The sequence below is a fragment of the Phoca vitulina genome, unplaced genomic scaffold (assembly GCF_004348235.1).
Source record: "Phoca vitulina isolate PV1807 unplaced genomic scaffold, GSC_HSeal_1.0 scaffold43, whole genome shotgun sequence".
In the NCBI taxonomy this organism is placed as follows: Eukaryota; Metazoa; Chordata; class Mammalia; order Carnivora; family Phocidae; genus Phoca; species Phoca vitulina.
The window spans coordinates 10,221,354-10,247,502 of NW_022589746.1; the positions used below are offsets into that span (position 1 = coordinate 10,221,354).

General features: G+C 46.8%; 2 protein-coding genes across 2 annotated transcripts; both read right to left on the minus strand.

Moving 5' to 3' along the window:
- Positions 1–477: 477 nt before the first annotated feature.
- On the minus strand, positions 478–23,297 carry LOC116648368 (interferon-induced protein with tetratricopeptide repeats 1B-like). Its single transcript, XM_032430315.1, has 2 exons — positions 23,223–23,297; positions 478–3,240 (listed from the first exon to the last, which is right to left on the minus strand). Exons 1-2 carry the CDS (start codon positions 23,249–23,251, stop codon positions 1,821–1,823), a joined length of 1,449 nt encoding a protein of 482 aa, XP_032286206.1. The 5' UTR covers positions 23,252–23,297; the 3' UTR covers positions 478–1,820.
- LOC116648367 (interferon-induced protein with tetratricopeptide repeats 3-like) lies at positions 14,023–23,306 on the minus strand. Its single transcript, XM_032430314.1, has 2 exons — positions 23,223–23,306; positions 14,023–15,965 (listed from the first exon to the last, which is right to left on the minus strand). The coding sequence occupies exons 1-2, from the start codon at positions 23,249–23,251 to the stop codon at positions 14,507–14,509; spliced, it is 1,488 nt and encodes a 495-aa protein (XP_032286205.1). The 5' UTR covers positions 23,252–23,306; the 3' UTR covers positions 14,023–14,506.
- Positions 23,307–26,149: the final 2,843 nt, after the last annotated feature.

Below are 26,149 nucleotides of genomic sequence, written 5' to 3' on the forward strand. Positions count from 1 at the left end.
AAGCGTCTGCCTTTGGCTCAGGTCATGATCCCAGGGTCCTGGGATCGAGCCCCGCCATCAGGCTCCCTGCTCAGTGGGGAGCCTGCTTCTCCCTCTGCCTGCCACTCCCCCTGCTTGTGCTCTCTCTCTCTCTCTAATAAATAAAATATTAAAAAAAACCCCACACATCAGCGTGCATACTGTGATGACTTTAGTCCCATCTTGTTTACAAGAAAAAGACAGTATTCCTGCTCTAGTAGTTTTTTGCAGGTTAAATATAATAAATCAGTTCTTTGTTTAGTAGCAACAAAGTTGAAAAGGGTGCTAATTACGTGTTTTATGTTCCCCGGATGTCCCCTGAATGACCAGCCTCCACACCAGTCAGTTCCAGTTCTCAGGGAAAAACCAATCTTACAATTCCATGGCCTGTAGAAGTAAATCCCTACCCAATATTTTAAAAGATTCTTGGTGGTGTTTGTATTCCCAAGGTTTCAACCTCTCTGACCTTCTATTGCCCTAGACATTGCTTCTGTGTTTTTCGACTTCCACCCTAACATAGAACATACATCTTTTAAAAAATTTCACCCATAAAATGCACTCAAAGACTTTGTTAGCTTATCAAGTGGTTAATTTTACTGAATGTTTTGGGAGAAAATATTTTAGTTAGAAACAGGAGAAGGCTGTATCATGCACCACACAGCAAGCACTTACAAACTGCATTAATGTATTTGTCACGTTTAGCTGGCAACTCTTAAATAGGCTTTTCCCTTATTTATCTTTCCCCAATACACTTTAATTTTTCTTAGATGTGAGTACATGTCCAGCCACCTGTCTGGAACACATAGATCCCTTGTGATTGCCAGTGGCTGGACAAATGTATACGGGAGAGTTTGAGTTTCTTATGAGGTTAGAGATTTGGCTCACTGAGCGGCAGGTCTTGGCTGCAGGAGGGCCCTGGGAAATGGGCCCTGGGGCTGGAACATGGTAGTGACCCCCTGAAGTCCCTTCTCCTTTTTTCTTTCTCATCTTTGCTCATTTGCTTTGCCTTCAGATCTGGTAGGTCAGTGCCCCTGGCCACATGAAAAAGAAATCCTTTCTGTTTTTGTTTTCTGTTTCCTATGCTTTTTAACTTCTGAGTGGGTAGTCGGTGTCAGGTATTTTCCAAATACAGAATGCATATGTGCACAAATATGCAGGAATGCACGTGTGTGAGCTCAAGAATCAGCGTGTGTGGAGAGAGATGTGTGAGGCATGTGTATATGAACAGCCTGTGCCCTTGGTTCAGGATCACCGTCTCCAGGAATTCGTGCCTTGAGTGTGTGAACCAAGCAGCAGGAGTGTCTTTGGACCAATGTGTGAGCGTCCTGTGGGCATGTGCCTGCAGATACACGGGTGTGTGCACGCAGCTACACTGGCGTGTGACTGGTGTGTGGGCCCAGGAGGGGCTGAAATCTTCCCTGTTTAAGACTCCTCTGTCCAGGAGACCAGATAGACTGAGGATGGAAGCTGCTCATTCCAAATGCAAAGCCAGAGGGAAAAGGACTCTTGTTGGTCTAGCAGGTAACAGGTGCCCAAACAGCATTCATCAGCCTTGGCCAATGAGCACAGGGATGTGTTATAGAAGAATGGATGCTCCTTTCATAGGTGCATGGACAGAAGGGGAAAGAAGGGTGGAGGGGGTCAGCGAGGAAAGAAAGAGGGGGGTCAGCAGGCAGCTGAGTCTGTGTTCTGTCAACTGTTTTGTATTTAAGCATGTTCTATGTTTCTGAAAGTGGTGATCAGCAAAGATGTTTGTTATATTTAGCTATGAACACATTAAACAGGTAATGGTGACCTCTAGTTCAAATCATGGTGTTGAAGTCAGCAGCCAGCCTGAGAGCCTCCTCATAACACTCCAAGGCTTTACTCACTTCCCCTTTCAATTTGTGGATGAACCCAAGGATGCTCAAACTTTCCACCATACGGACATTCCGATGAACCTGTCTTTTAGCCAGCTTCTCTAAGGCAGTGAGAATCTTTTCCCTGGTGCAGGAGGCTGTTTTGATTTTGAGACCTTTTAAATAATGGGTGATTGCTTTATCTACAGATATCTTGTGAAGGTCTTGGAAATGGCCATAGTGGTAATGAATCAGTTGCTGTAGATGATCGTTGATGATCTTCATGCACAGCACTTTCTGAAAAGTGTCCTCAGCCTTTGTGTATTGGCCTATTTCTGCATACAGGTCAGCCAATTCAACATAAGCCAACTCAAATGTGGGCCTTATCATCAAAGCCTTTTGAATTTCAGATATAGCCAAGTGAACCAATCTGTGGACATTTTCTCTAACCTCTCCTCTAGGCTGCCAGTTGGCACCTCTCTTTATTTTGATCATTTGTGCCCTGTAGCAAAGCCCTATCTGGTGGTGCAGGAAGGCAGAGGAGGGGGTGGCCCGCAGGGCCCTGTTTAAGAACCAAAGAGCTTTGTCCAGAGAGCCTTTTCTTCGGTAAAACTTGGCCGCGTATCGGAAGACGTAGGTCTGCGAGGACATGTTGGTCAGTGCTTCTTCAATGTACTTTTCTCCTTCAGCTTCTTGGCCTACGTCCTGAAGCTTCAGGGCAAGGAGAGCCTTAATATATGCATCTTCTGGATTTAGCCTGATGGCCTCTTTCAGGGGCTGCAGACAGAATGCCTCACTAACCTGTGTTGCTTTGTTAAAGACGTCCAGGCGGTAGGTGGCGATCGCATAGCCAGTGCTAAATTCAGGGTTTTCCGGGTCCACTGCCAGAGCCTTCTCAAAGCAGGCCTTGGCCCGTTCATAGTTCTTTCCTCCACATTTCAGCAAGGCCCATCCCTCCTCACAGTCCATCTGGGGACACTCCATCCTGTAGCGGGAGGGAGCCTCGAACTCCTTGCAGGTGTTCTCCACCTTGTCCAGGTAAGCCTGGGCTTCTTCGGGTCTGCCCATGTGGTAATACAGCCAGGCGTAGTTGCCCCACGTGACCAGACGTCTCGCATCTGATTGGGCGGCACGTTCCTGCGGGATTAAGCCTTCAGCCTCCTGCAGGCTCCGCAGGGCTTCCTGGTTCTGGCCCGCCAGGTGCTTCACATAGGCCAGCAGGTTGTGGATCCCCACGTTGTATCTGGTGTCTAGGAAATCAATCTCATCCAAGATCCTGTTTTCCAAATCAGGCAGTTCGGTGTCCTCAACTAGCAACTCCCACGTAAAGTGACATCTCAGTTGAACCAGGCTCTCTTCAAGGGGATTCCCATTTGATTTGTCACTGAAAAAATAGACAACAATTATTTGTAATTTTAGGAGTGTTCAGTCTAATGGAAATGAAGCCAGCACTTTGAATAGTCAAATTCTACCCCGCAGTGCTTGTCTTCCCAGTATCTGTTGCCTCTCTGGCTTCTGTGGTCATTGACATAAAAACCCTGAGGAAATGCTCATCACTTCATGGCACCACCAGGTAGGTTATGTGTTCTCTAGAAGGCAGCTTGAGAGATATTAATTCTGCTAATGTCAAAATCGTTTTAGCCCTACCCTCAACACTACAAAACCCTTCTCTCCCTCTGTGCCCTCTCAACACTGCGGTACATCCCTAATGCTGTCAGAAGAAAAGTGGAGACAGCTTCCCCTTGTGTTTGGCCTTTTTTTGGACCCCGCTGGACGGCATTCATATTTTTGTCTGCATTCAGACATGTTTATGGAGTGGCCTTGTTTTTGTCGTAATCTGTCATGGTGTCAGGGTGGTCTCATCTGGTGTTGATGTAATGTGAAGGTGCTATGGGAGGACACAGGTTCTTGCTGTGGGTTGCTGTTTAGCAACACCAGGGCCTAGCCTAGAGTGTCGGGCTGGCTCCCAGATGTCTGGGGCTCTTTCTTCTTTCTCTTCAGGCAACTTCTACATAATTGCTTCAGCACACAGAGGGGTGTCCTGACATTTCTTACATTGAAGGTTATATAGACAAGAAGGATTAACCAGAAAAGGAATATCAAACAGGAAATGTATCTATTTTATGCATTCCAATATAAAGAATTTTTTAGGAAAAGTGTGTGCTTGAGAAGGAATGTAGTACAAGATCTCTCTCTGGATGAGTTAAAGACATCTTTCTATCTCTCATCCAAGGAGGGACTTAGGCAATTTGCAGTAGACCACATCGGCCCGTTACATTGTTCCCAGAACAATGTACTGGCCCTCTTAACATCTTATAAGCACAGGAGATGGCTTAGATCCACGTGTTCTTCCCCAACTCAACACATCTCAAGACTGCCCACAGATAGAGAATCCCAATCCCACTCCCAAAGTATACTCTAATGATAGAAGTAGCAGTAAAATTCTAAGCAAAATGGGAGCATGGAAATGGAGAGTGGAGTACCCAGGGGGGGCAGAAGGAAGGGAACCAAGACCAAGATGGCCCACTGTGGGAGCAGAAGTTCACTTAAAGGGAAGACTGGCTTTCAGCCAAACATTGTTTTACGTGGAGGGAGAAATCCGGGGGCATTCGAAAGCATGTCCGAGACCTGTCACTTGACAGAATCACTTGATGGCGGGAAATTCTCCAGACATATACCGTCTCCCCTACTTTAGGGCTATGTGCTCTGAATGCGAGAGGTTAAAGCTCCACCATGGAATAATTTTTATTCTAGATATGGGGCCAATGGGACATTTTTTTCCCCTCTGAGATCCCCTTCATTCCTCCCCGGCTTGGGCACAATGAGAACTAGTAAGACATTTTGCCTTCATTTGCTTTTGTGCACACAGACCAGTGGTGCTCAGTGGTGAAGTCTATCTGGAATCACAGTGCCTGGGTTCAGTGCTGGACTTGGCCACTGTTGGCCATGTGATCATGGGCTAGTTGGTCACCTTCCTAAGCTCTAATTCCTTACCTATAAAATCAGGAGAGTACTAGATCTTTCCTCACAGGTTGTGGTGAGACGAAATTCAATACACATGGCAAGCGTGTCTCACTGAAGAGCATTCAGCAATTAGGGGCATTGCTTTCATGATGTGTCCCAAGTCACTCCATCTGGGCAGTGGGCAGTCTACACTGGCCTCCAGCTAGAGCCCTTTCCCATCTGGAGCGTACGGAGCCATAACTCCACAGCATTTGGAGAATGCTGCCATGTTTCTGATTGTGCAGTTACTGAGACAGGGTGCTGTGCTGTGAGCTTCAGGCCAGAGCATTCTGGGTCTTCTGACCTTAAGGCCCAAGTCAGGGAGCCCCAGACGCGCCCACACACAGAGCCTGGCAAAGCCTCGGGGGCAGTAGGCATCCAGCCTTTCCCTGGAAAGGGCTGACCTGTGTGGGGGAGAAGAGATTTTTGGAAGGGGGATCTCTCCATTTCAGCTCTTTCCTTCTACTTCTGTATCAGAAGGGAGGTTTCTAGCAGGCCAGTTGAGTTTTACTTTCTGTAAGTCGCCAGCCCTAATCCAAATCTGAAAGAAAGGCGTGGAAGTGTAAGCTGGTACTGACATGAAGTTTAGAAGGGCTGTTTGTACTGACAGCTGGGTGGCTCTGGAATTTTTGTGCATAAAATTATTATGCATAAACATTTTTTACTGAAGTATAGCTGACATGCAATATTGTATTAGTTTCAGGTGTAAACCATAGTCATTTGACATTTATATATATTTTGAAATAATCACCCATGATTAGTCTCGTGTCCACTTGTCACCATTCAGAGCTGTTAAAATATTATTGACTCTATTTCCTATGCTGTACTTCACATCCCTTGACTTATCTATTGTATAACTGGAAGTCTGTGCCCCTTAGTCCCCTTCACCTATTGACATCTAGTGACAACATGTCAGAAAGACAGAGGAAGTGTTCATGTGTCCCGTGATTGCTATGATTCTGGCAGTACTCCTGCTTCTGTGGGGCTCTGGCTCAGCTGATCAGGTTTGCAGAATCTTGCCCTCTGTCTCCTTGGGAAAAACAGACCCACGAGCTACACGGGACAGAGCAGCATCAGAGAGAGAAGAAACAACCAATAAAGCGTGTGAGTGTGTCTATGTGTGTGTGCGTGCGCTGATGTATATTCACAAATTAAAAAGAGCAATAATAGGGGCGCCTGGGTGGCTCAGTCGGTTAAGCGTCTGCCTTCAGCTCAGGTCATGATCCCGGGGTCCTGGAATTGAGCCCCGCACGGGCTCCCTGCTCAGTGGGGAGTCTGCTTCTCCCTCTGCCCTTCACTCTGCTTGTGCTGTCTCTCTCTCTCTCTCTTGCTCTTGCTCTCTCTCTCTCTCTCAAAAAAAAATAAATAAAATCTTTTAAAAATATATAAATAAACTTTACCAGTTGCTTCATCAGTTAAATAAAAGGGTTAGCCTTGGACAGTGGTTTGCAACCCTGGCTGCAAAATGGAAAGTTCCCTGGGAATCTTTGAAAAATAAAAACGAGTTCTGACACCTGAGCTGATCTCTAGTCCAACGAATCAGAATCTCTGAGAGGGAGGCCCAGGCATCAGAATTATCACTGATTGATGATTCATTCATTAATTAAGGGAGGAAGGAAGGAACTCCAAGGTAATTGTGTTGTTCAATAATTGTCACTAAAAACCACCGAGCTAGACTTTGGCTTCTCAGTGTGGTCTGTGGACCAGCAGCATCAGCATCAACTAAAGCTTAGGAAGTCCAGCGTCTCAGGCCCCTCCACAGACCTCCTATATTAGAGTCCTCCTAATGTCCATGTGATTTGTTGGTACGTTAAAGTTTGAGAAGTACTTTCTTAGATAATCCCTAGGTCCTTTTCAGGCGGGAGCGCTATGGAAGAGTGGTCAGGAGCTCACTGCCAGTACCTACCTGTCTTTCTATGAGGCTCCGAGTCAGTAACTTCATTCCCCCGTGCCTTGGTGTCTCCATGTGCACCTTAATAATTCACACAATATGCTAAAGCAATGTAGGTCAAAGTGCTTTGACCTCTACACACCTTTGACCTCTGGAGGTCAAAGCCTGGAGGTCAAACCTTGGAGATTACTCACTTTGGCAAATACATGCCATCACATCCACAAGAGAAAATATTCAGGCACCATGAACTACTCTTTTCTGAAAGGTACACTAATTTTCATACCATGTGAGGGGTTTTAATGGCTGTGTTTGAGCTACCATAAATTAGATTTCCGGCTGACTCCCTCGTGTTGTAGTTATGATTGGATTTTTGTGTCTTTATTTTTACTTGTCAGTTATTCATTCGCTTGGCATCGTCAATGTACATTTTCAGGCACATTTACAAACGAACTAGGCTCAAGGTCTTGCGTAGCATGCTCTTATAATATCTATGAGATAGGTTATCAGGATCTAGGAGGCTAACAGTTTTAGACTTGTCTGAAATATCTTGGGACTTGGATATGACCTGTTTCCTCTTCTCGGGTGACTTGCCATCTAGGTGGAGAGACAAATTCATAAGCATTTAATTGTAACAAGAGCAGTCGACGTTGGTTGCTTTGTAATCACAGAGGAAGGGTTCTTTCTTCCTGAAAAACCTTCTTGGGTTAACTCTTACTCTTTCAACTGAACTGTTTTGCAGAAGCATAGTCCCCTGACTCCCTACGCAGAGAAGACTTCCAAGAATGTGTGCTGTGACCACACCTGGCTCTGGAGGGGGGGTGTTTTGAGGCTATGCAAAGGTGCAGGATGCTGGCTGCCCACTCTAAGGCTTCCAGAGGCTCTAGCCTGGGACCGCCAAACCAGCACTTGTATCTCAAGTCATAGAAAACCTGCAGAAGCAGATACGAGGAATATGTGACCGTGAAAGTGCCAGCTGACCACCAGATTGATGTTCTGGAAATGAAACATTTTGTATGACAGGTGCCCCAATATGTGGTTAACATCCTTAGTGTCCAGCCAGGCATGCGTTTGTTTCAGGTGTCTTGGCACTGGCCCTCACCAAAGGTCATCAGTTGTTCGAGGGTCTTTAGGTCAGATCTAGCCGCTCACTGTTCCTAGGACAGGCAAAATACCACCTGGGGATTGGACTCACAGAAGCAGAGGTGCAGGGCTGGATTATACCCATCTCCTCTCAGTGAACTGGCTGATCAGGCACCACTGCTGGTGCCAAAATTGGAAGTGATCAAGACTCAACAGGTGAGGGGGTAGACCAACTGTGGTACATTCGCACAACGGAATACTGTTCAGCAGTTAAAATGGATGCACTATCAAGCTACGAAGAAGACGTGAAAGAACGTTAAATGCACACTGCTATGTGAAAGAAGCATCCTAAAAAGGCTATACATCTGTATGAATCCAACTTTGTGACATCCTGGAAAAAGCTGGATTATAGGAAGGGTAAAGAGATCAGTGCTTGCCAGGGCTTTAGGAGAAGTGGTATAGTGGGGGCACAGGGCATTTTTAGGGCAATGAAACTCTTATGATGATAAAGTAATGGGAGATACACAATGTTGTGTTCGATACAAAGAACCCTATTGTAAACCATGGACTCTAGTTAGGAGTAATGTATCAATATTGGTTCGTTTAGTTGGAGCTAATATACACACGAATGCATGTTCATAATAGGGGAATCTGGAGGAGGGGTGAGGGTGTGGAGGAGGGAGGTATATTAGAACTCTGTACTTCCCGTGCATTTTCCCATATATCTAAAAGTGCTCTAAAAATTGAGTTTATAAAGTGGGGGAGAAAAAAGACTTGGATTAAGGGAAAGTGATTATGGCAATAGGGAGACAGTTCTGGTCTTAAGATCTGCAAATGTCTGAAAGATTAGTTAGAAGAGGGCTTTTCCTTTATGTAGAGGTATAAACAAGGCTGGAAACAAGATGTTGGAGGGGAGGGGAGAGGGTGGCGAGATCAGGAAATCTTTCCTTGTTGTCAGCCAAGCTTGGAAAGGGATTGTTTGGCCTTCCAATACTTGTTAAACTTCAGGGGGGAGTCAAATTTCAGGCTCTCGTGGGGAAAGAGAGAGATTTGGCCAAGTTAAATTTACAGGCATTTTGTTCTGACTGATCATGGGGACAAATAATTCAGCGGATCATTTATGAGACACAGAACGGGAATTTGGAGGGTCTGGGTCTGGCCTCGTCAGAGGGAAACATGGGGCCCATGGCGAATTTTATCTAAGTAATACGGGAAAGGGTGTTTCTTCATGGTTTAATGAAAAACCACAAGAGAAGTTGAACTGGACAAGTTTATCCCTCACAGGTCCCGAAGCCACATGATGGGGAGGTCAAGGCCGAACACAGGCAGAGAGAGAGAGTCATGGCGGGAGGCCTTTATCGTGGGCCATGAGTGAAATGCTTTGGGGCTCTGGGCCAAGGGCTGGATTGGTCCCTTCAAACCAAAAAGAGTGGGGTTTTGGTAAGCTCCACAGGGGCTTATCTAAGGGGAGGGGGACAGAAGGGGAAGGCCCTCGGAGGCGGGGGAGATTGCTGCTCAGGCAGGCTGCTGGGGAAATCTTATCAGGAACCTACGTTTGCTCGTAATTCTGCAGGCCATTATCAAGGGTGTGCACTTGCCCATGAACGCTAATGTTAGTTCAAGATGCCCCTCAGGCTGCTTGGCAAAACAAAATGGATACTGAGGCTGCAATCCCCTGGAGTAGCTTAGCTTAACTCTTCACATTCTCAGACACCAGAGTTGGGGGCGCGGGCAGAGTTTTTGGCTGTAGCATTTGTCCAGTAGCACAGGGCTCAGGTAAAGTTCAACATGGTCAACATCATTCCAGATTGTCAGGTGCTTGGTGCTGCCGCTGCAGCATCCCAGTTCAATGAGCTCTGGCCTCTCTGGGCTCCACGTGTTCATGGAGATGGGAGACCCCGCACTAGACCATGAAGCGTTAGAAAAATTCAACGAGGGGTGCCTGGGTGGCTCAGTAGGGTAAGCGTCTGATTTTGCTCAGGTCTCAGGGCCCCCGTGTTGCGTCTGGCTCCGCGCTCAGCCGGGAGTCAGCTTGTCTCTCTGCCCCCTGCCCCAGGCTTATGCGCTCTCTCTCTCTCAAATAAATAAACAAAACCTTAAAAAAGAAAAAAAGGAAGAAAAGGAAAATCCATTGACATTATGATGTCAGCAAATTCATTCTGCCAGGTTTGAGTACCAGCTGATGGGGATTAGGTCTGCCAGTGACTTACCAACCCTGCATGAGGGTCTATAAGCCTCAATCATCTTGCACCTCTGGAAGCCACGTCTTCCTTATGAACTCCTGCATGTACGTAGGTAATTTAAACTATTTTTTCTCTTGTTCACCTGGCTCTGATCAGTTGGATTCATGGGCCCAGCCACTGAATGTAGGAGGTTAGAGGGAGAAAGATTTTTGCTCCCCTGCACTATATAAGCTCTACTTCCATTCATCCCTTTAAGTGACGCATCCCTGAGCTCCCCCATGTGTATGGGTGGATATCCCAGTTAACAAACAGCTGTTTTTCTCTTGCCAATCTTTCTTTTGTCAGCCTAATTGGCAGGGCCCCTGCTGGACAACCTGGGAGTGTAGGTGAAAAAGATTTGTTTTCCTCCCTTACACTATCATAAAACTTAGCGGCGGTTCTGCCGGCATGCTGAGTATGCGAGTCCTTTTAGCATATTGGCGAACCTCAGGGGGGTCGTGGGTCCCTCACTCTGTGCTTGAAGGACCCTCACCCACCAAAACACAGTGAAAGCACAGTTTGGGAAAAGGAAGGATAAAGGGGTAGGTACCTGTGGCATGCGAACACCAACGGGATGAACTGCAGGAAAGGGTTAACATATCAGGCCTTAGACTACGATCCTTAGAAAGGCCTGCTTGCAAGATTTGCCCTTGGCTGGCATCTGGGAACTGGGATTTTGGGAATGTTCCCCCCATTCCCTAACCGATTAGTTTGGTTTACCGTGCCCACGATGTTTGTGCAAACCATGTGGTTAATGCTGACACCTGCTTTCCTCCTGGGAGTCTGGAATTTTGATATGTGCTAAGCAGGGGATGCCCGTGTGACGAGTCCCCAATAAAATCCTTGAGCACTGGGGCTCCAACTAGCTTCAGATGTGTGGTCACATTTGATGCTGGAGGAATTAAGCATATCCTGTAGGATTCTACTGGGACAGAACTCTGGGGAATTTGTGCCTAGGTTTCTCTCGCCTTCATCCCATGCACTCTTTCCCTGTGCTGAGTTTGCTGTTGTTGTAATAAGTCTAATGCTTGAGCAGGATGGTACGTTGAGTCCTGTGAGTCCTTCTAGTGAATCACCAGACCCAGGTGGGTGTCTTAGGGACCCCCGATGCCAACTTCCTGGGATTCTCATTGGAAAACACAATGTAGCAGCCTATTAGGGAATGGTAACTCCATCCAGTAGAGCAAAGGAGAGAGAAGACAGGCCAAGACTTGCTGAGTGTGGCTCTCTCCACCCTTCCCAGTTTCCTATGAGAATGAATCGAAAATGAACTGCAGAGGAAAATCTTACAGTCCGAGTCTAGTATACACTGAGAGTTTAAGAGATCTTTGCTGTCCGGGCCTGACTTTTACAAAATGGAGCTCCCCGTGTCAGCTGCTGGTGGTTCTGGAGGGGCTGTTTCAGCCCTGCACAGACATAATTCTAAATTTCTTTGCATGTAGCTTGAGGAGCATTACCACTCTCATGGTCCTGTGAATTTGCTGTATCAGGATGCATTTAAAAACCTGACACTAGATCGCAAAACACAGTGGGAAGGAGGAGTAAGATGGAAAGCCAGAATGCTCAGGAATCACACACAGGAGTCAATGTGAGGGAGGGGAGTTTGGATTCAGTGGAGAAAATGACAGGAAAAGATTCTAGTAGAAATCCACAAATCGGGGCTCTGAGCCGCCCTTGCAGTACAGCCTGAAACCTCTTGGCTTGTGCCAGCAAAATCAGGACATAGCACATCAGAATGCACAGAAATGCATGGGAGCAGGGTGGTTTGGTTTCATACGGTTATGGGCTTGAGTGCCAGTCATACCCTTCCCTAGCTGTGTGGCCTCGGACAAGTTAGCAAAACTTTCTGAGCCTCGTACCTTCCACACTGGTTTTTAGATGCTAGCAATGCGCTTAGCACAGATCCTAGTTCAGAGGCCAGCACATAAACCTGCTATTGTTTTATTGTTACTGTTTTGTAGCTTGGGCACTTACTGTTTCATCTTCCCAGCACCCTCTCCTAGGATTCAGAGAAGCTGTCTTGGAAGATGTGACTCTGAGCTGGTGATAATGGCAGTGTCAAATTCTCAGGGGAGACAGTGTGTTCCTATATTCCTCAAAAGTTTTTGAGAGCCTCATTCATTCCAGGCACTATGGGGATGGGCATACAGTTGTGAGCAGAGGAGTTAGAGTCCCTGCTTCTCTGGAGCTGGTAAGCTTGAGGGGAGGAGTCCATGGTTTCCCCTGGGGAGACTGATCCCCCCCCACTCCCCTGCTCCTCCAGTCATCTGTTTTGTGGACAGCCCTGGAATCTGCTGGGACATGCTGTGTGACCACCAGCCGAGCCTGCCCCACAGCCTAGGTGGTAAAATGGCATCGGTCTCGGAGCTCTAAGTCCCCACCAGGTTACTAGTTGGGTAAGGTTGGATATGGCCCCAGGGAATAAGGAGGAGTGGATGTCTGTGAAAACCAGCAATTTATGTTACTCCCCTCTGGGTCTCCGGAGGCAGAGTTGTGCGAGGTCAGGGTCACACACCAGGAAGTGCAGATTGAGGGTATTCCCTCAGACAATGGTAGATTGTAGATGCAGAGGCATCTTTTCAATAAAATTGTCTGGGCAGCAAAATAAATCACAGCATACGTGTGTAGGTCAGGACCAGTCAACAGCAATTCTGGGATCCTCAATGCCGTCTGGAAGGTGGATGGGACTCTGAGCATGGAGGGACAGCCTGGGTGGTGTCCAGGATCCTTCTAGGAGTCATCTATGTATAATTCCTGGGGATGGGACCAGGTACCCCTGTTGGGGAAACCTCCAATCTCCCTGATCACCACTCTACTATTTAAAATCTGTGTCCTTGAGCATGTGTGTTTGCATATGGTAGGCCGTTCCTCACCTACATGGCACCCCCCCCCACTGTCGCTGTAGCCAGTCCCCACCTTGCCCCCAACCCCATGCTCTTCCACGCTCTCAATGTTGGTTTCATATATTCATATTCCATGGACCCAGCAACTCCCCTGGAACTGGACACAAGAGACGGTGCTGCTGTAGGCCAAGGCTGGCCAGGAGTCAGCAATTGACTGCTGGGCACTTGGCTGCTCCCCCAGCCTTGCTGGAGCCAGCAGATAATTCAGGGCTGGGGGGCACCATCACCGAAGTCTGCTGCTTTTTTTTTTTTTAAGATTTTATTTATTTGCGAGAGAGAGAATGAGAGACAGAGAGCATGAGAGGGAGGAGGGTCAGAGGGAGAAGCAGACTCCCTGCCGAGCAGGGAGCCTGATGTGGGACTCGATCCCGGGACTCCAGGATCATGACCTGAGCTGAAGGCAGTCGCTTAACCAACTGAGCCACCCAGGCGCCCAGTCTGCTGCTTTTATAGCCAATGTAGCTTATGAAGCACCTTCCCAGAATTCCCCTTCTGCATGAGGAAAGAGTCAAGTTTCTGACCCTCTACTCACAAAGGAGTTGGGAATGCCAGGCCCTCTGTCTTGTCTGGGAACTGGCATATAACAGTCTTCCTCTGTACACAGACAATCAGATGATACCACTAGGAGAGCATATGAATGCAGGCCTTGGAGTGGGGTGAGGAGAGGTGGATAGTTGCTGCATGGTGGACGGCACTGTGGGTTTCCCCAGCGGGGAGGTGAATACTTGAATATTTTCATTCGCTCAGGAGGGTGAGGATCTTTGTCTCCAGCCAGCCTCGTACTGGTGCCCCCTACACACGGTCAGGGAGGCCACTGCCCAGGTATTTCTGGGTGCACAGCCACTCTGCTCGGTAGCAGCAGCTGCTGACTGGGCCCTGGGCTCAGCCGAGGCCCTGGCCTGGAACAGAAGTCAAGGGCAGGCCGGCTCCACCTTGGAGCTACCATGGGCACATTGAGAATGGTACAGTACGGCTGTATCATTACCCACTGTTCCTAGACAGTGTCCCGAAGAGAAACTTGGGGAATGAGTATTACCCTTAGTCACACATGCAAACCACACACTTTCTTCAATCCTGAGTCGCAATTTTAAAATTTATTGTAGCATTACTATCCAGAACACATATTTACTGGAGTGTTGCAATCGAGAATATATATAAACACATGGCTGAAGCCAAGAGGAAGACATAAGGAATATTCCAGGGTTAGTTCAAAGGTGGTCTTTCAGGGGCTCCAGAAGGCTAGATAGCAAAGGGGCAGAGTCCGGGAGAGCTGTTGGCAGGCGGTGGCCAGCTAAGAGTCTCAGTAAGAAGGACAGAGATGGGGGAGATCTGATGAATGGAGGGCAAACTAAGAATGAGTCAGCGTCACGCAGGCCTGAAGCCCTGTGTCCACGGGTAATTTTGTTGTAAGGCCCACACGCTAGAGGGGTGTGCGCAGCTGGGATGGAAAGGGGAGACAGATACGAGGAAGCAACTCTACAAAAATGTACCCTAAAGCAGTCCCGGGGTGTCGTGGGTTCCCTGACTGTGCTCCCATCCCTCCTCTGCTTTTCAGCTCAGGGTTCCGGGAACTCTGGGAGTGGGGTTGTGCGGGCCCCGGCCCCCTGCCTCACCGCCTTCTTCAAGCTCAGCCAGTGGCAGGAGAAGGCTGCCTATGCCTGTGGGGCTGTTCCTTAGGAGGTAGCCCAGCTCCTTCTCGTAACATTCGGCTGCCTGCAGCAGCTCTCCATTCAGCTTGTGGATTAATCCTTGGAGATACCAAGAATTTGGTGCATTTTGTGGAAGCTGATTTCCAGCGGTGTTCTGTGGTGGGTATTCCGTCTTTCCTTCCTCCGTTGCTTTTGTGCTTGTGGGCAAACCCTCCAAATTACATTGGGTAGCAGTGTCTTTAGACTTCCCGTGACGCCCCTGAAAGTCGCGATAGTGCTGGTGGGGTTGTTGCCTCTGAGTGCCAGGGAGCTCCTTACTGCAAGCTATCTGATAATAGTCTTCTGTTTCCAGGAGCTCATCAGAATATGCATACAGCGGATCTACTCCCTTCTCAATAGCTTTAATCACATAGTCAACAGCACACTGCTTTAGTTCTCCAATCTTCTCTCCATTCCTACTAGCTTCAGATTCTCCCGTATCCTGAATTTGTTTGATTTTGGCCCTATAGCAGCACGCAATCTGGTGATAGAGGTAACCATTGTTTGGGATGGATTTTGATGCCCTTAGAAACAGTTCAATAGCTTTGTCTAGATCACCTTTTTTTTGATAAAATGTGGCTGCATTACAAAGGACATCTGGTTGGCAAGGCGTGTTCTCCAGGGCTTCCAGAACCAACTGCTCCCCGTCAGCTTCTTCATTCATCGTCTGCAATTTCAGGGCCAAGAGCACTTTGACGTATTGATTGTTGGGATTCAGCTCAAGGGCCTGCTTCAGGGCATCCATGGAGAGTGGCTTCTGTGGTTTATTATCCAGACAGTATGTCGCGATGGCCAGCCCAGAAGAGAATTCTGGGTTGTTGGGCTTCTCCTCCAGAGCTTTCTCAAAACACACCTTGGCCCTTTCATTGTGCTTTGCCCCACACTTCAGCCGTGTCCACCCTTCTTCGCAGTCAAGCTCGGGACACTCGATACTGTATAGGTTTGAAAACTTCTCGCAGGTTCGTCTCACCTTGTCAACGTACATCTGAGCATCTGCGTGTCTGCCCAGGTGATAGTAGACCCAGGCGTAGTTACCCCAGGTGACCAGACTTCGGGTTTCCGCTTGATCCGGGTGCTCCCGCTGGATCAGCTCCTCCGCCTGGCGCAGGCGCTCCAGCGCCGCCTCGCTGTGGCCATTCAGGTGTTTTACGTAGGCCAAAAAATTGTACATTGTAGCTTTGGACTCCGTGTTTAAGAATTCAATCTGGTGACACACTGTATCTTCTAGATCACCTGAGACACTGTCTTTCTTAAGTAAGTTCCAGGTGAAATGGCATTTCAGCTGTGGAAGGGTTTTCTCCAGAGAATCCTTGTTGACCTCACTGTGGAGAAAATAAACCCGGTCACTCTGATGGCACGACTGCTAAGCATTGCACCTGGGACGCAGTTACAGGTTGGTTTTGTGTGTCGGCTTGCCAGGCTGTGGGACCCCCGATGTCTAGTTAAACATTAGTTCTGGGGGGGGTGTGACGGTGTCCCCAGGAGAGATTAGCAGCTGACTCAGTGGACTGAGTGAAAGCAGACCGCCCTCCCCCGTGTGGATGGGCCTCACCGCGTCTGCTGAGGGCCTGAGTAGAACCCAAAGGCAGAGGAAGTGTGAATTCCGTCTGTCTGGCTGTGTGAGCTGGACATTGGTCTTCTCCTCTCCTTAGACTGGAGCTTATACCGCCGGCATTCCTGGTTCTCAGGCCTTCAGACTTGGACGGGAGCCCTATGGCATTATCCGTCCAGGTCTCGGGCCTTTGGACTCTGACTAGAATTACACTGTTGGCTCTCTCCTGGGTCTGTAGCTTGTGGACAGCAGGCCACGATTATGATCCTCGGCTTCCATAATCATGTGAGCCAGTTCTTTTTTTTTTTTTTTTAAGATTTTATTTATTTATTTGACAGAGAGAGACACAGTGAGAGAGGGAACACAAGCAGGGGGAGTGGGAGAGGGAGAAGCAGGCTTCCCGCTGAGCAGGGAGCCCGATGCGGGGCTCGATCCCAGGACCCTGGGATCATGACCTGAGCTGAAAGCAGATGCTTAAACATCTGAGCCACCCAGGCGCCCCAGCAGACTATATTTTAAGCACTTATTGATAAAGATTCTCTCTCCAAGATAAAACATCTTCCAACCCTGTCATATATAAACTCTGGGAGATGTCAATGGCTCATGAAGTGTAGGGCAAGCAGAAAAGCTCACTCTATGTTCCTGAACCCGTGAGAGAGCCCTGAGGATGGAACGCTTTGGGATATTTCATCCATACCACAGCTTCACCAATGCTAGAGCTGACCATGCTAGGACATTTATGGTAACAAAAGGCAGTTTATTCAGGAAGATAGCCAACTACTTAAGTGGAGGAGTAAAAAGGTATGCTTTCAAACTTAAGTTATATACTTAAAATAATCTGTTATAAGTTTTTATTTAAGCCTCATGGTAGCCACAAAGAAAAACCTGTCCTAAATACACAAAAAGTTAAAGAGAAAAGAATACAAGCATACCTCTACTATAGGGAAGCATTAAATCACAGAGGAATAGAGCAAGGGAATAGGAAGGAAGCAAAAGGTTTATAAAACAGGCAGAAAACAAGGAACAAAGTGGCCATAGTAAGTCTGTAACTATCCAAAATTGCTTCACATATAAAGGAACTAAATTCTCCAATCGAAAGAAATAGAAGGGCTGAACAGATGTAAAGAACACATGCTGCCTTCAGCTTTCAGGACACACACAGACCGAAAGTGAGGGCAGGCACAGATACTCCATGCAAACCAAAGAGAGCAGCAGTGGCTCTACGTATATTGGACAAAACAGACTTCAAGTCAAAGAGGGGAAAGAAAGTCATTATGTAATGACAAAGCAGTCAATCCAAGAATAGGATAGGATATCTAATAAATGTTTATGCACCCAACACATGAGCACTGAAATCTATAAAGCAAATATTAATAGACTGGAAGGGGGATGGACAGCAAGACAGTAGTAGGAAGGGACTTCTATACCCCTTTTCCACAGTGGATAGATCATCCAGGCAGAAATGAATAAAGAAACATCGGATTTAACACTTTAGATCAGATGAACTTAGACGTTTACAGAACATTCCATCCAACAGCAGCAAAATACACCGTCCTCTGAAAGTGCACGTGGGACATTCTCTAAGATAGATCATGTGTTAGGCCACAAAGCAAATCTTAAAATTTAAGAAGACTGAAGTCGTATCAGGCATCTTGTCTTGTCTTTTTTTTAGATTTATTTATTTATTTTAGAGAAAGAGAGAGCATGTGTGGGGAGGAGCAGAGGGAGAGGGAGAGAGAGAATCCCAAGCCGACTTCCCGCTGAGCGCAGAGCCTGACGCGGAGCTCGATCCCACGACCCTGGGATCGTGACCTGAGCCAAAACCCAGAGTCAGGCGCTCAACCAACTGAGCCACCCAGGCGCCCCTACTTATTGCCTTTTTAAAAACCAATACGCAGGGGCACCTGGGTGGCTCAGTCGTTAAGCGTCTGCCTTCGGCTCAGGTCATGATCCCAGGGTCCTGGGATCGAGCCCCGCATCGGGCTCCCTGCTCAGCGGGAAGCCTGCTTCTCCCTCTCCCACTCGCCCTGCTTGTGTTCCCTCTCTCGCTGCGTCTCTCTCTGTCAAATAAATAAAAATAAAATCTTTAAAAAAAAAAAAAAACAAAAAAAAACCAATACGCATTTGCCAAGGCTTCCTCACTTACTAATTTAGCTCACATGTGTTTTTGAAAGTTTCTCTAAATGCTCTTTATAGGGTGCCTGGGTGGCTCAGTTGGTTAAGCGACTGCCTTTGGCTCAGGTCATGATCCCAGGGTCCTGGGATCGAGTCCCACATCGGGCTCCCGGCTCAGCGGGGAGCCTGCTTCTCCCTCTGACCCTCTCCCCTCTCACGCTGTTTCTCTCTCGCTCGCTCTCTAATAAATAAATAAATAAAATCTTTTAAAAAAATGCTCTTTATATGTATATGTGTGAAGTTTATGAAGTTACTGAGCAATAATTGAATTCAGATATTGAAAGGGAAAAAAAGCAATCGGGTAGGATGACTGCGGCAGAAACTTAATAAAGAGAATGTCTAAGTTCAAGTAAAACATGGGGTGTTGGATGCCCTTCCTACCTGGAGATTCTAAATCTACGAGAAACCCTGGGGAGGTGGGAGTCCCTCTGGCCCAGGAAGAGACTTCTCAGGGCCTCCAGCTGCAGCCATGAGGCTTTGCTGAGCAAAGCAGATAAAACCGGCAGTGCTAGTCCTTAGGACATACCCATATTTAACCCACTGACGCTCCTTCTTGCTTCTCTTCCCCACCTTCCTGGATGGTGACAGTCTGTTGGCAGGACCCACGGACCCCAGCGTCGATGCTACTTCTCCTCCCAAGGCCTAGTCAAAGCCATCACTAGAGTAGAATCTTGAAATGTTCAGAAAGAGGCCTTTAACCTCATAATGATAAGAACAGGAATTTCTGAGGCAGCTTGTCGCATGGGATGTGTGCAGGGACAGGCAGACCTCATGCCCAATTAGTTGGTCAGAACAGGCACCACTCAGGGAGCCCATCACTTTAGAAAGTGAGCCCAGGAACTCTCCAGAGCAGTGCTGATCCCACTCTGATGTGCACAGGGACCAGATCACCTGAGGGCCTTGTGCAGATGCAGATCTGGATTCCGTAGGGGTGGGATACTGCCTTTGTATCAACCTGCCGGGGGATGTCAGACTCAGACCACACTGCGAGTAGTAAGGCTCCAGGAAGATTTCCCCCTTTGGCCGAGATTTCCAATCACCAGTTTCTCATCCTCAAACACCCCTTCAATGGGCAAGCCTTGCTTTGTATCAGCGTCCTTCCCAGGCCACCCACTCCCCACCCACTCTGGGTGTCTTGCCCTCACACTTACGTACATACCATGGGGTAGACGAAGTACCTGTGGTCCTCTTTAAATACGTATTTTTTTTTCTAGGCTTTGTTTCTGATCTACTCAATCTGGATTTCAGAATGCAGGACCTGCTAGTGTGCATTCTAACAGAGCACCCAGCTCAGTTGGGATACCCGCCATCTGCTACTGTTTGAGATACTGCAACACTTTCTCCCTGTTCATCGTCAGCAGGGGAGGCCTGTGGATGGGGTCAGGTCAGTAAGAGGAGGCCTCAGGTACACGCCGTCAGCTCAGAAGAATTTTTTTTCTACTGTTCTAGGTTCTTCGGCTAGTCTAGTAATTAAATTGACATAAGACAGATGAGCAGGGGAGAAAAGATTCAATTTCATGTGTGCAGGAGCCCCATACAAGTCTAAGACCCAAAGGCAGGCAGGCAGCAGAGTCTCATGTACCATCCTCAGCTGAGGAGCGGACGGGGGCCTGGGATTTCAAGGCAGTGGGGAGTCAGTCATTCCCAGGAAGACGAGTACAGAGGGCTGGTAATCAGCCTTTGCCCTGCTGTGCATGCAAGTCTTTCAGATAAAAAGTTATCTCTGGGCAGGCCCCCTATCGAAATTCTGTCAGGCAGTGAAGGGAGAGGTAAAGGTTTTTCTGGAGCCTGCTGGGTCTCGATTGCCTTTAGCTCAAAATAACCCACAAGCCAAAGGGGCACATTTTGGACTGGTATTTCTTCCTCCCCTCCGACATAGTTTCTCAGTTCTGAAAGAGCAGATTTCCGGGGAAGGGCAGCCTCATTATGAACTGGGGTTGTGCAATGCTGACTTACTCATCGGCACCTTTGCAGAGAAGTAAGCACACTTTTGAAATAACCACAACAACCACAACAAAACTCGCTGACTCAGTCTTTTCACCTAAGAAACAAAACAAGGGCCAGGACCTCCTGTAACTATGCTGCACCCCGCCCCCTCCCGGCCCTTTTGACAGGATTTTGCCCGAAGGATCTCCCTCCGGGCTCTCTCAACAACTCCTGCTCCTTCCCACCTGCCAGGTCCCCTGGGAGCACTTCCCTCAGGGTCTGTAAGTCAGAACTGGGCCACAGAAATAAAAATGCGTGAACTGTTAAGATAGGCAAGCACTGAGTCGGCATCATTCGGGAAGCTGCATGCAAGAACAAGATTTGTGGGACATTCTCAACTTTCTGTCAGAAAAGTAGGGCAGATTTACCTCAGGATGGCTATTTCTCTCAATTCTGAAAAGCTGGGGTCCAGGCTGATTTTATTTTCTGCTCGTGGATCGGAAGCGGATGCTGAAGAGGCTTCCACCCGGGGAAGCTAGCCCTGAGCTCTGTGCTTTTATCAAACAGGAAAGGACAATGAGCCTGATGTCATGCTATCTAGATCCGCTCCAAGGAGAAGCTGAAACTGAATGTGTCAGAGCTGAAGTCACCATCTGCTGGGAACAGGGTTCCACACAAGCTGTTTGGGGATTTGGAAAAACGCATTGTGGATATAGGCCCTAGTCCCAGAGCGTCTGTTGAAATCTGGGTGTGGGCCTGGGCTCAGGAATCTGCATTTGTACAAGCCTCCTGGGAATTCTGTACCTACAGGAACCCCTCCCTGTACCACATTTTGAGAAGCACTGTTCCAGAGGGATTTTGAAAAGCAGTTTCCCATGTACTTGTCAGAGATAATGTAGTGTATCAACCGGTGAGTCAGACAATCTAGAATAAAGGAACATGACCACAAGACACCTGGATTTCTGTTCTGTCTTTGACCTGCTCTGGAATATTTCCTAAAATCCTGTCACTAAGCCTCATTTCCTTTCATTCAAAATGTCCCTGAATGAATTTACTTTTTCCTTCCATCCAAGTTATAGGGAACTATGCCCTGGGGAGATACCCTTTTCCTTCTTCTAAGGTGTGGCTCTGTGCACTCTGAGGTGCGAGTTTCCCTCAAAGACAGCCATCCTCATTCTCCAAATAGGGCCACTGAGAGCCTAGTCCTTTTAGTCCCTGCCCCTTCTCTCTAATGGGAGCATAATTAAAAGAATTAAGACACTCCACACTCTTGGCCTTTATACACAGTTACAAGATGCTCAGCACTAATGACCTGCTCTGACACTTAACTCCCTTAGGCAAGTAATTTGCCCTCGGAGCCTCATTTCGCTCATCTCGAAAATGAGGCTAATAAAAAAAATCACAGTTCTTCCTTCCTCGGGCTATTGGGAAGATGATCTGAACGTGGAAAGGACTTTGAACAGAGTAGGGCTACCGACTGCTGACCACATAGAAACTGTTACCGCCATGATCGCTGGCATATTAGTGTCATAGTTCTAAGTGAATTTTTCGTGGGGCAGAGGAGGGTGTCCATCAGCCGGCCGGCAGGTGCTAGGGCTTTCCCCGAGGTGCTTTTCCCCTTTGGCAATTTTAAGCCCTGTTGTCAAGGAGCAGCCCAACCTGCCCCTGTCCCTACAGCCTCTGGGGACAGGGCAGCTTGATGTGGGCATCAGTCCAGCAGAGTCCAGAGAGCCCCTACCCCCCAGACTTCCTCAGGTCAGGGGCTCTGGACACACCCAAGCACAGGCCGCTGTAAAGCCTCTTCGGCAAACCCGCTAACACGGCGCTGGGCAGGGCCATGTTTTCTGGTCAGCCCCGCTCATGGAGACACATAGTTAGGAAAGCATAACCCAAGGCACTTGGCAGTGACTTCCTCTTACCCAGCCCATCCCCAAATACCAGCCCCCTCAGAGCATTTGGCGGGGGGCTTTCTTTCCTCACTCCCTGAGTGGTCACTGGGATCCTCCCTCCCCATGGGTGTTTGATGGGAACAGCTTCTTCTTCTCTCAGCTCTATCTGATGGCAGATCTTAAGCATGTCTACATGCATTTTAAAAAACCAAGTTTGCTAAGATTATACTTTACATACAATAAAATTTTAAGTGTACAGTTTGATGAATTTTAACCAATGTATATACCCAAGCAACCACCACCATTATCTCCTTATAGACTCGATCTCAACCCCAAAGATTCCCCAGTGTGCCCTCCTGGCCAGCGCCACCCCCCCTCCACCATCCCAGGCAACCACTGACCTGCTTTCCATCACTAGATATTACATCAGTATTAAAAAAGAGATTAGGTCATTATGTTTTGAAGGGAGATTGCTTGCTGCTCCCCAGCTCTGATCACAGAAATAAAAACAAACCCTAAGCTTCTTGTTTTGTTTTCATAAAAGATTTCTGGAAAAATGCCCATCTGTAATAATTGTTTCTTCAACTTCCCACCTGGGACTGATCAAACGTTTCAGAACAAAACTCCTCTCAGCAGGAGTTGCGTTTGCACTACCAATTCCACCTAAAATAATATCTGTTGAAAAGAAATGCTTCCTTTTAAAAAGGCAAGAAGGTTTTAACCTCTTAGTCCTTTCAAAGAAAACCACCACCAAAAAGCCCATAACGAGTAATTCCCCCGAGGTCTAACTCTGAATCTGCAAACTGTGCCCAAGTGGGTCTAACACTCCTGCCAAGCCTTTCTGTCATCCGGGCTCCCAGCTAGGGGAGCAGTTCTAGAAGCTCCAGGAGCCTGAGTGTGTCCACTGGAAAAAAAAAAAACACAGAGAAAGCGCACGCTTCATCCATGAGCAACCGGACCACACAGGACCCTGCATGCACCCAGAAGCTCAGTTTACAATCTGCATCCAAGATCTGACGCATTCCTGTGTCACTGACCTCATGTCTGCCATCTGCTCATCTTCCATTCTGACAAGCCGGGCTCCCAGCTGATTCGTTCTGAAATTTTCGGAGTCTGCCTCAAGTCAGTGCTGAAGGAGCTATATAAGGGGTGTGGGGGCCGCGGGGGGAGGCACATCAGCTGATGTTTTCTCCCTGTTTCTGAGCGATTGCCTCAGTGAAAGGAAATGGAAATGGAAAGTGAAACTGATTCAGTTCAAGAGGAGGAAAAGAAAACTTAAGGTGGAAATCTGTGATGACTCAGTCAAAGCATGTCCTTTAAAAACATGACTCTGAAACTTACAGTTGGAGAGAATGTGAAAGCACTCCCAGGAATCTGACCATAAATCTAGGGCAAGTCCCAGGAAATGGCTTTTCTTTTCTTGCAAGTGAACATTTTATTTTATTTATCGTGTTTGAAAACAAAACAAAACAAAACCCATTAAATACAATAAAGTCATACAGGTACAAGATACAAGAAAAATATTTTTAAAATAACTTGTTTTTCTATTGAAAATGAAAAAGAAAAATTTAATGAAAAACCTAGAATGAGGAAACAAAAATATAAATGTTATGGTGTTTGTGTGTCACCTAGTATTGAATCCCTAGTATTGAATCAAATGCTAATCAAAGTGTTACTTTGAAGGCATTTTGTAAACATGACATATTCAATTGACTTTTTTCTCAAAATTAAAAACTTATTTTTTTTTTCTAAAGAGAATGAGATTGAGCGCTGGGTGAGAGGGGCAGAGAGAGAGGGAGAGAGAGAATACCAAGCAGACTCCACGCCCGGTGCAGAGCCCGACACGGGGCTCTATCTCACGACCCTGAGATCGTGACCTGAGCCAAAGTCAAGAGTTGGCCACTCAGCCGACTGAGCCACCTGGGTGCCCCCAAAACTTTTATTTTAGTGTAGTTGACACACAATATTGCATCAGTTTCAGATGTACAACTCAGTGATTTGACAATTGCATACATTATGCTACGCTCCCCACAAGTGTGGCTGCCGTCCGTCCCGTTACATTGCTATTACAGTATCACTGACTGTATTCCTTACGCTCTGCTTTTTATTCCCCTGACTTACTCATTCCACAACTGGAGGCTGTGTCTCCCTCTCCCCTTCACCTGTTTGGCCCAACCTCCCACCTCCCTTCTCTCTGGCAACCGTCAGTTTGTTCTCTGTATTTATAGTTCTGATTCTGCTTTTTGTTTGTTTATTCTTTTTTTTAAGTTTCCACTTACAAATGAAATCATATGCTATTTGTCTGAGTCTGATCATTTCACTTAGCATAATACCTTCTAGGTCCATCCATGTTGTCTCAAGTGGCATGATCTCATCCTTTTTTGGGGCTATGTAATATTCCTCTGTGTGTGTGTGTGTGTGTGTGTGTGTGTGTGTGTGTGTGCATGTGCACACACCTTCCTTATCCATTCATCTAATTATAGACACTTAGGTTGCTTCCATACCTTGGCTATTGTAAATAATGCTGCAATAAACATAAGGATGCAGATATCTTTTGAAATTAGTGTTTTCATTTTCTTTGGGTAAATATCCAGTAGTGGAATTATTGGATCACATACTATTTCTAATTTTAATTCTTGAGGAAACTCCATACTGTTTTCCACAGTGACTGCACCAATTTACATTCCCACCAATGGTGCACAAGGGTTCCTTTTTTCCCCCACATCCTTGCCAACACTTGTTATTTCTTGTCATTTTGATTTTAGCCATTCTGACTGGTATAAGGTAATATCCCATTGTGGTTTCGATTTGCATTTCCCCGATTAGTGATGTTGATCTGTATGTCTTCTTTGGAAAAATGCCCATTCAGGTCTTCTGCCCATTTATTAATTGGATTGTGTGGTTTTTGGTATTGAGTTGTATAAGTTCTTTATATAGTTTGGATATGAACCCATCATTTGCAAATATCTTCCTTCATTCGGTGGGTTGTCTTTCTATTTTGTTGATGGTTTCCTTTGCTGTGCAAAAGCTCTTAATTTTGATGTAGTCCCAATGGTTTATTTTTGCTTTTCTTTCCCTTGCATTAGGAGACATATCAAGAAAATGTTTCTATGGCCCATGTCAGAGAAATTACTGCCTTTGCTCTCTTCTAGGATTTTTATGGTTTCAGGTCTCACATTTAGGTCTTTAACCCATTTTGAGTTTATTTTTGTATATAGTGTAAGTAGGTGGTCCAGCTTCATTCTTTTGTAAGTAGCTATCCACTTTTCCCAGCACCATTTGTTGAAGAAACTGTCTTTTCCCCATTGTATATTCTTGCCTCTTTTGTTATAGATTAATTGACCATATAATTGTGGATTTATTTCTGGGGTTTCTATTCTGTTCCATTGATCTATGTGTCTATTTTTGTGCCAGTACCATACTCTTTGGATTACTATAGATTTATAGTAGATCTTGAAATCTGGTATTGTGGTACCTCCAGCTTTGTTCTTTCTCAGGATTGTTTTGGGTCTTTGGGGTCTTTTGTGGTTCCACACAAATTTTAGTAATATTTGTTTTAGTTTTGTGAAAAATGCTGTTGTGGGGGGACACCTGGGTGGCATCTGCCTTCGGCTCAGGTCATGATCCTAGGGGCCTGGGATAGAGCCTGTTGTCAGGCTCCCTGTTTAACGGGGCGTCTGCTTCTCCCTCTACCCCTCCCCTGTTCGTGTTCTATCTCCCTCCCTCCTGCCCCCCCAAATAAATAAATAAATAAAATCTTCAAAAAAAAAAAAAAAGAAAAATGCTGTTGGTATTTTGATAGGGATTACATCGAATCTGTAGATTGCTTTGGGTAATGTGGACATTTTAACAATGTTAATTCTTCCAATCCATGAGCATATAATGTCTTTCCATTTGTGTCATCTTCAATTTCTTTCACTAGTGTTTTGTAGTTTTCAGAGTACAGGACTTTCACCTCTTTGGT

What these genes read in the sequence shown, in the direction of transcription:
- LOC116648367 (XM_032430314.1), bottom strand. Translation starts at nt 23,251, where the DNA reads ATGGAAGATGAGCAGATGGCAGACATGAG. An exon ending in GAGCAGATGGCAGACATGAG is followed by an intron (nt 15,966 to 23,222) that starts GTCAGTGACACA and finishes TTTTCTCCACAG; the next exon opens with TGAGGTCAACAAGGATTCTC.
- LOC116648368 (XM_032430315.1), bottom strand. Translation starts at nt 23,251, where the DNA reads ATGGAAGATGAGCAGATGGCAGACATGAG. An exon ending in GAGCAGATGGCAGACATGAG is followed by an intron (nt 3,241 to 23,222) that starts GTCAGTGACACA and finishes CTATTTTTTCAG; the next exon opens with TGACAAATCAAATGGGAATC.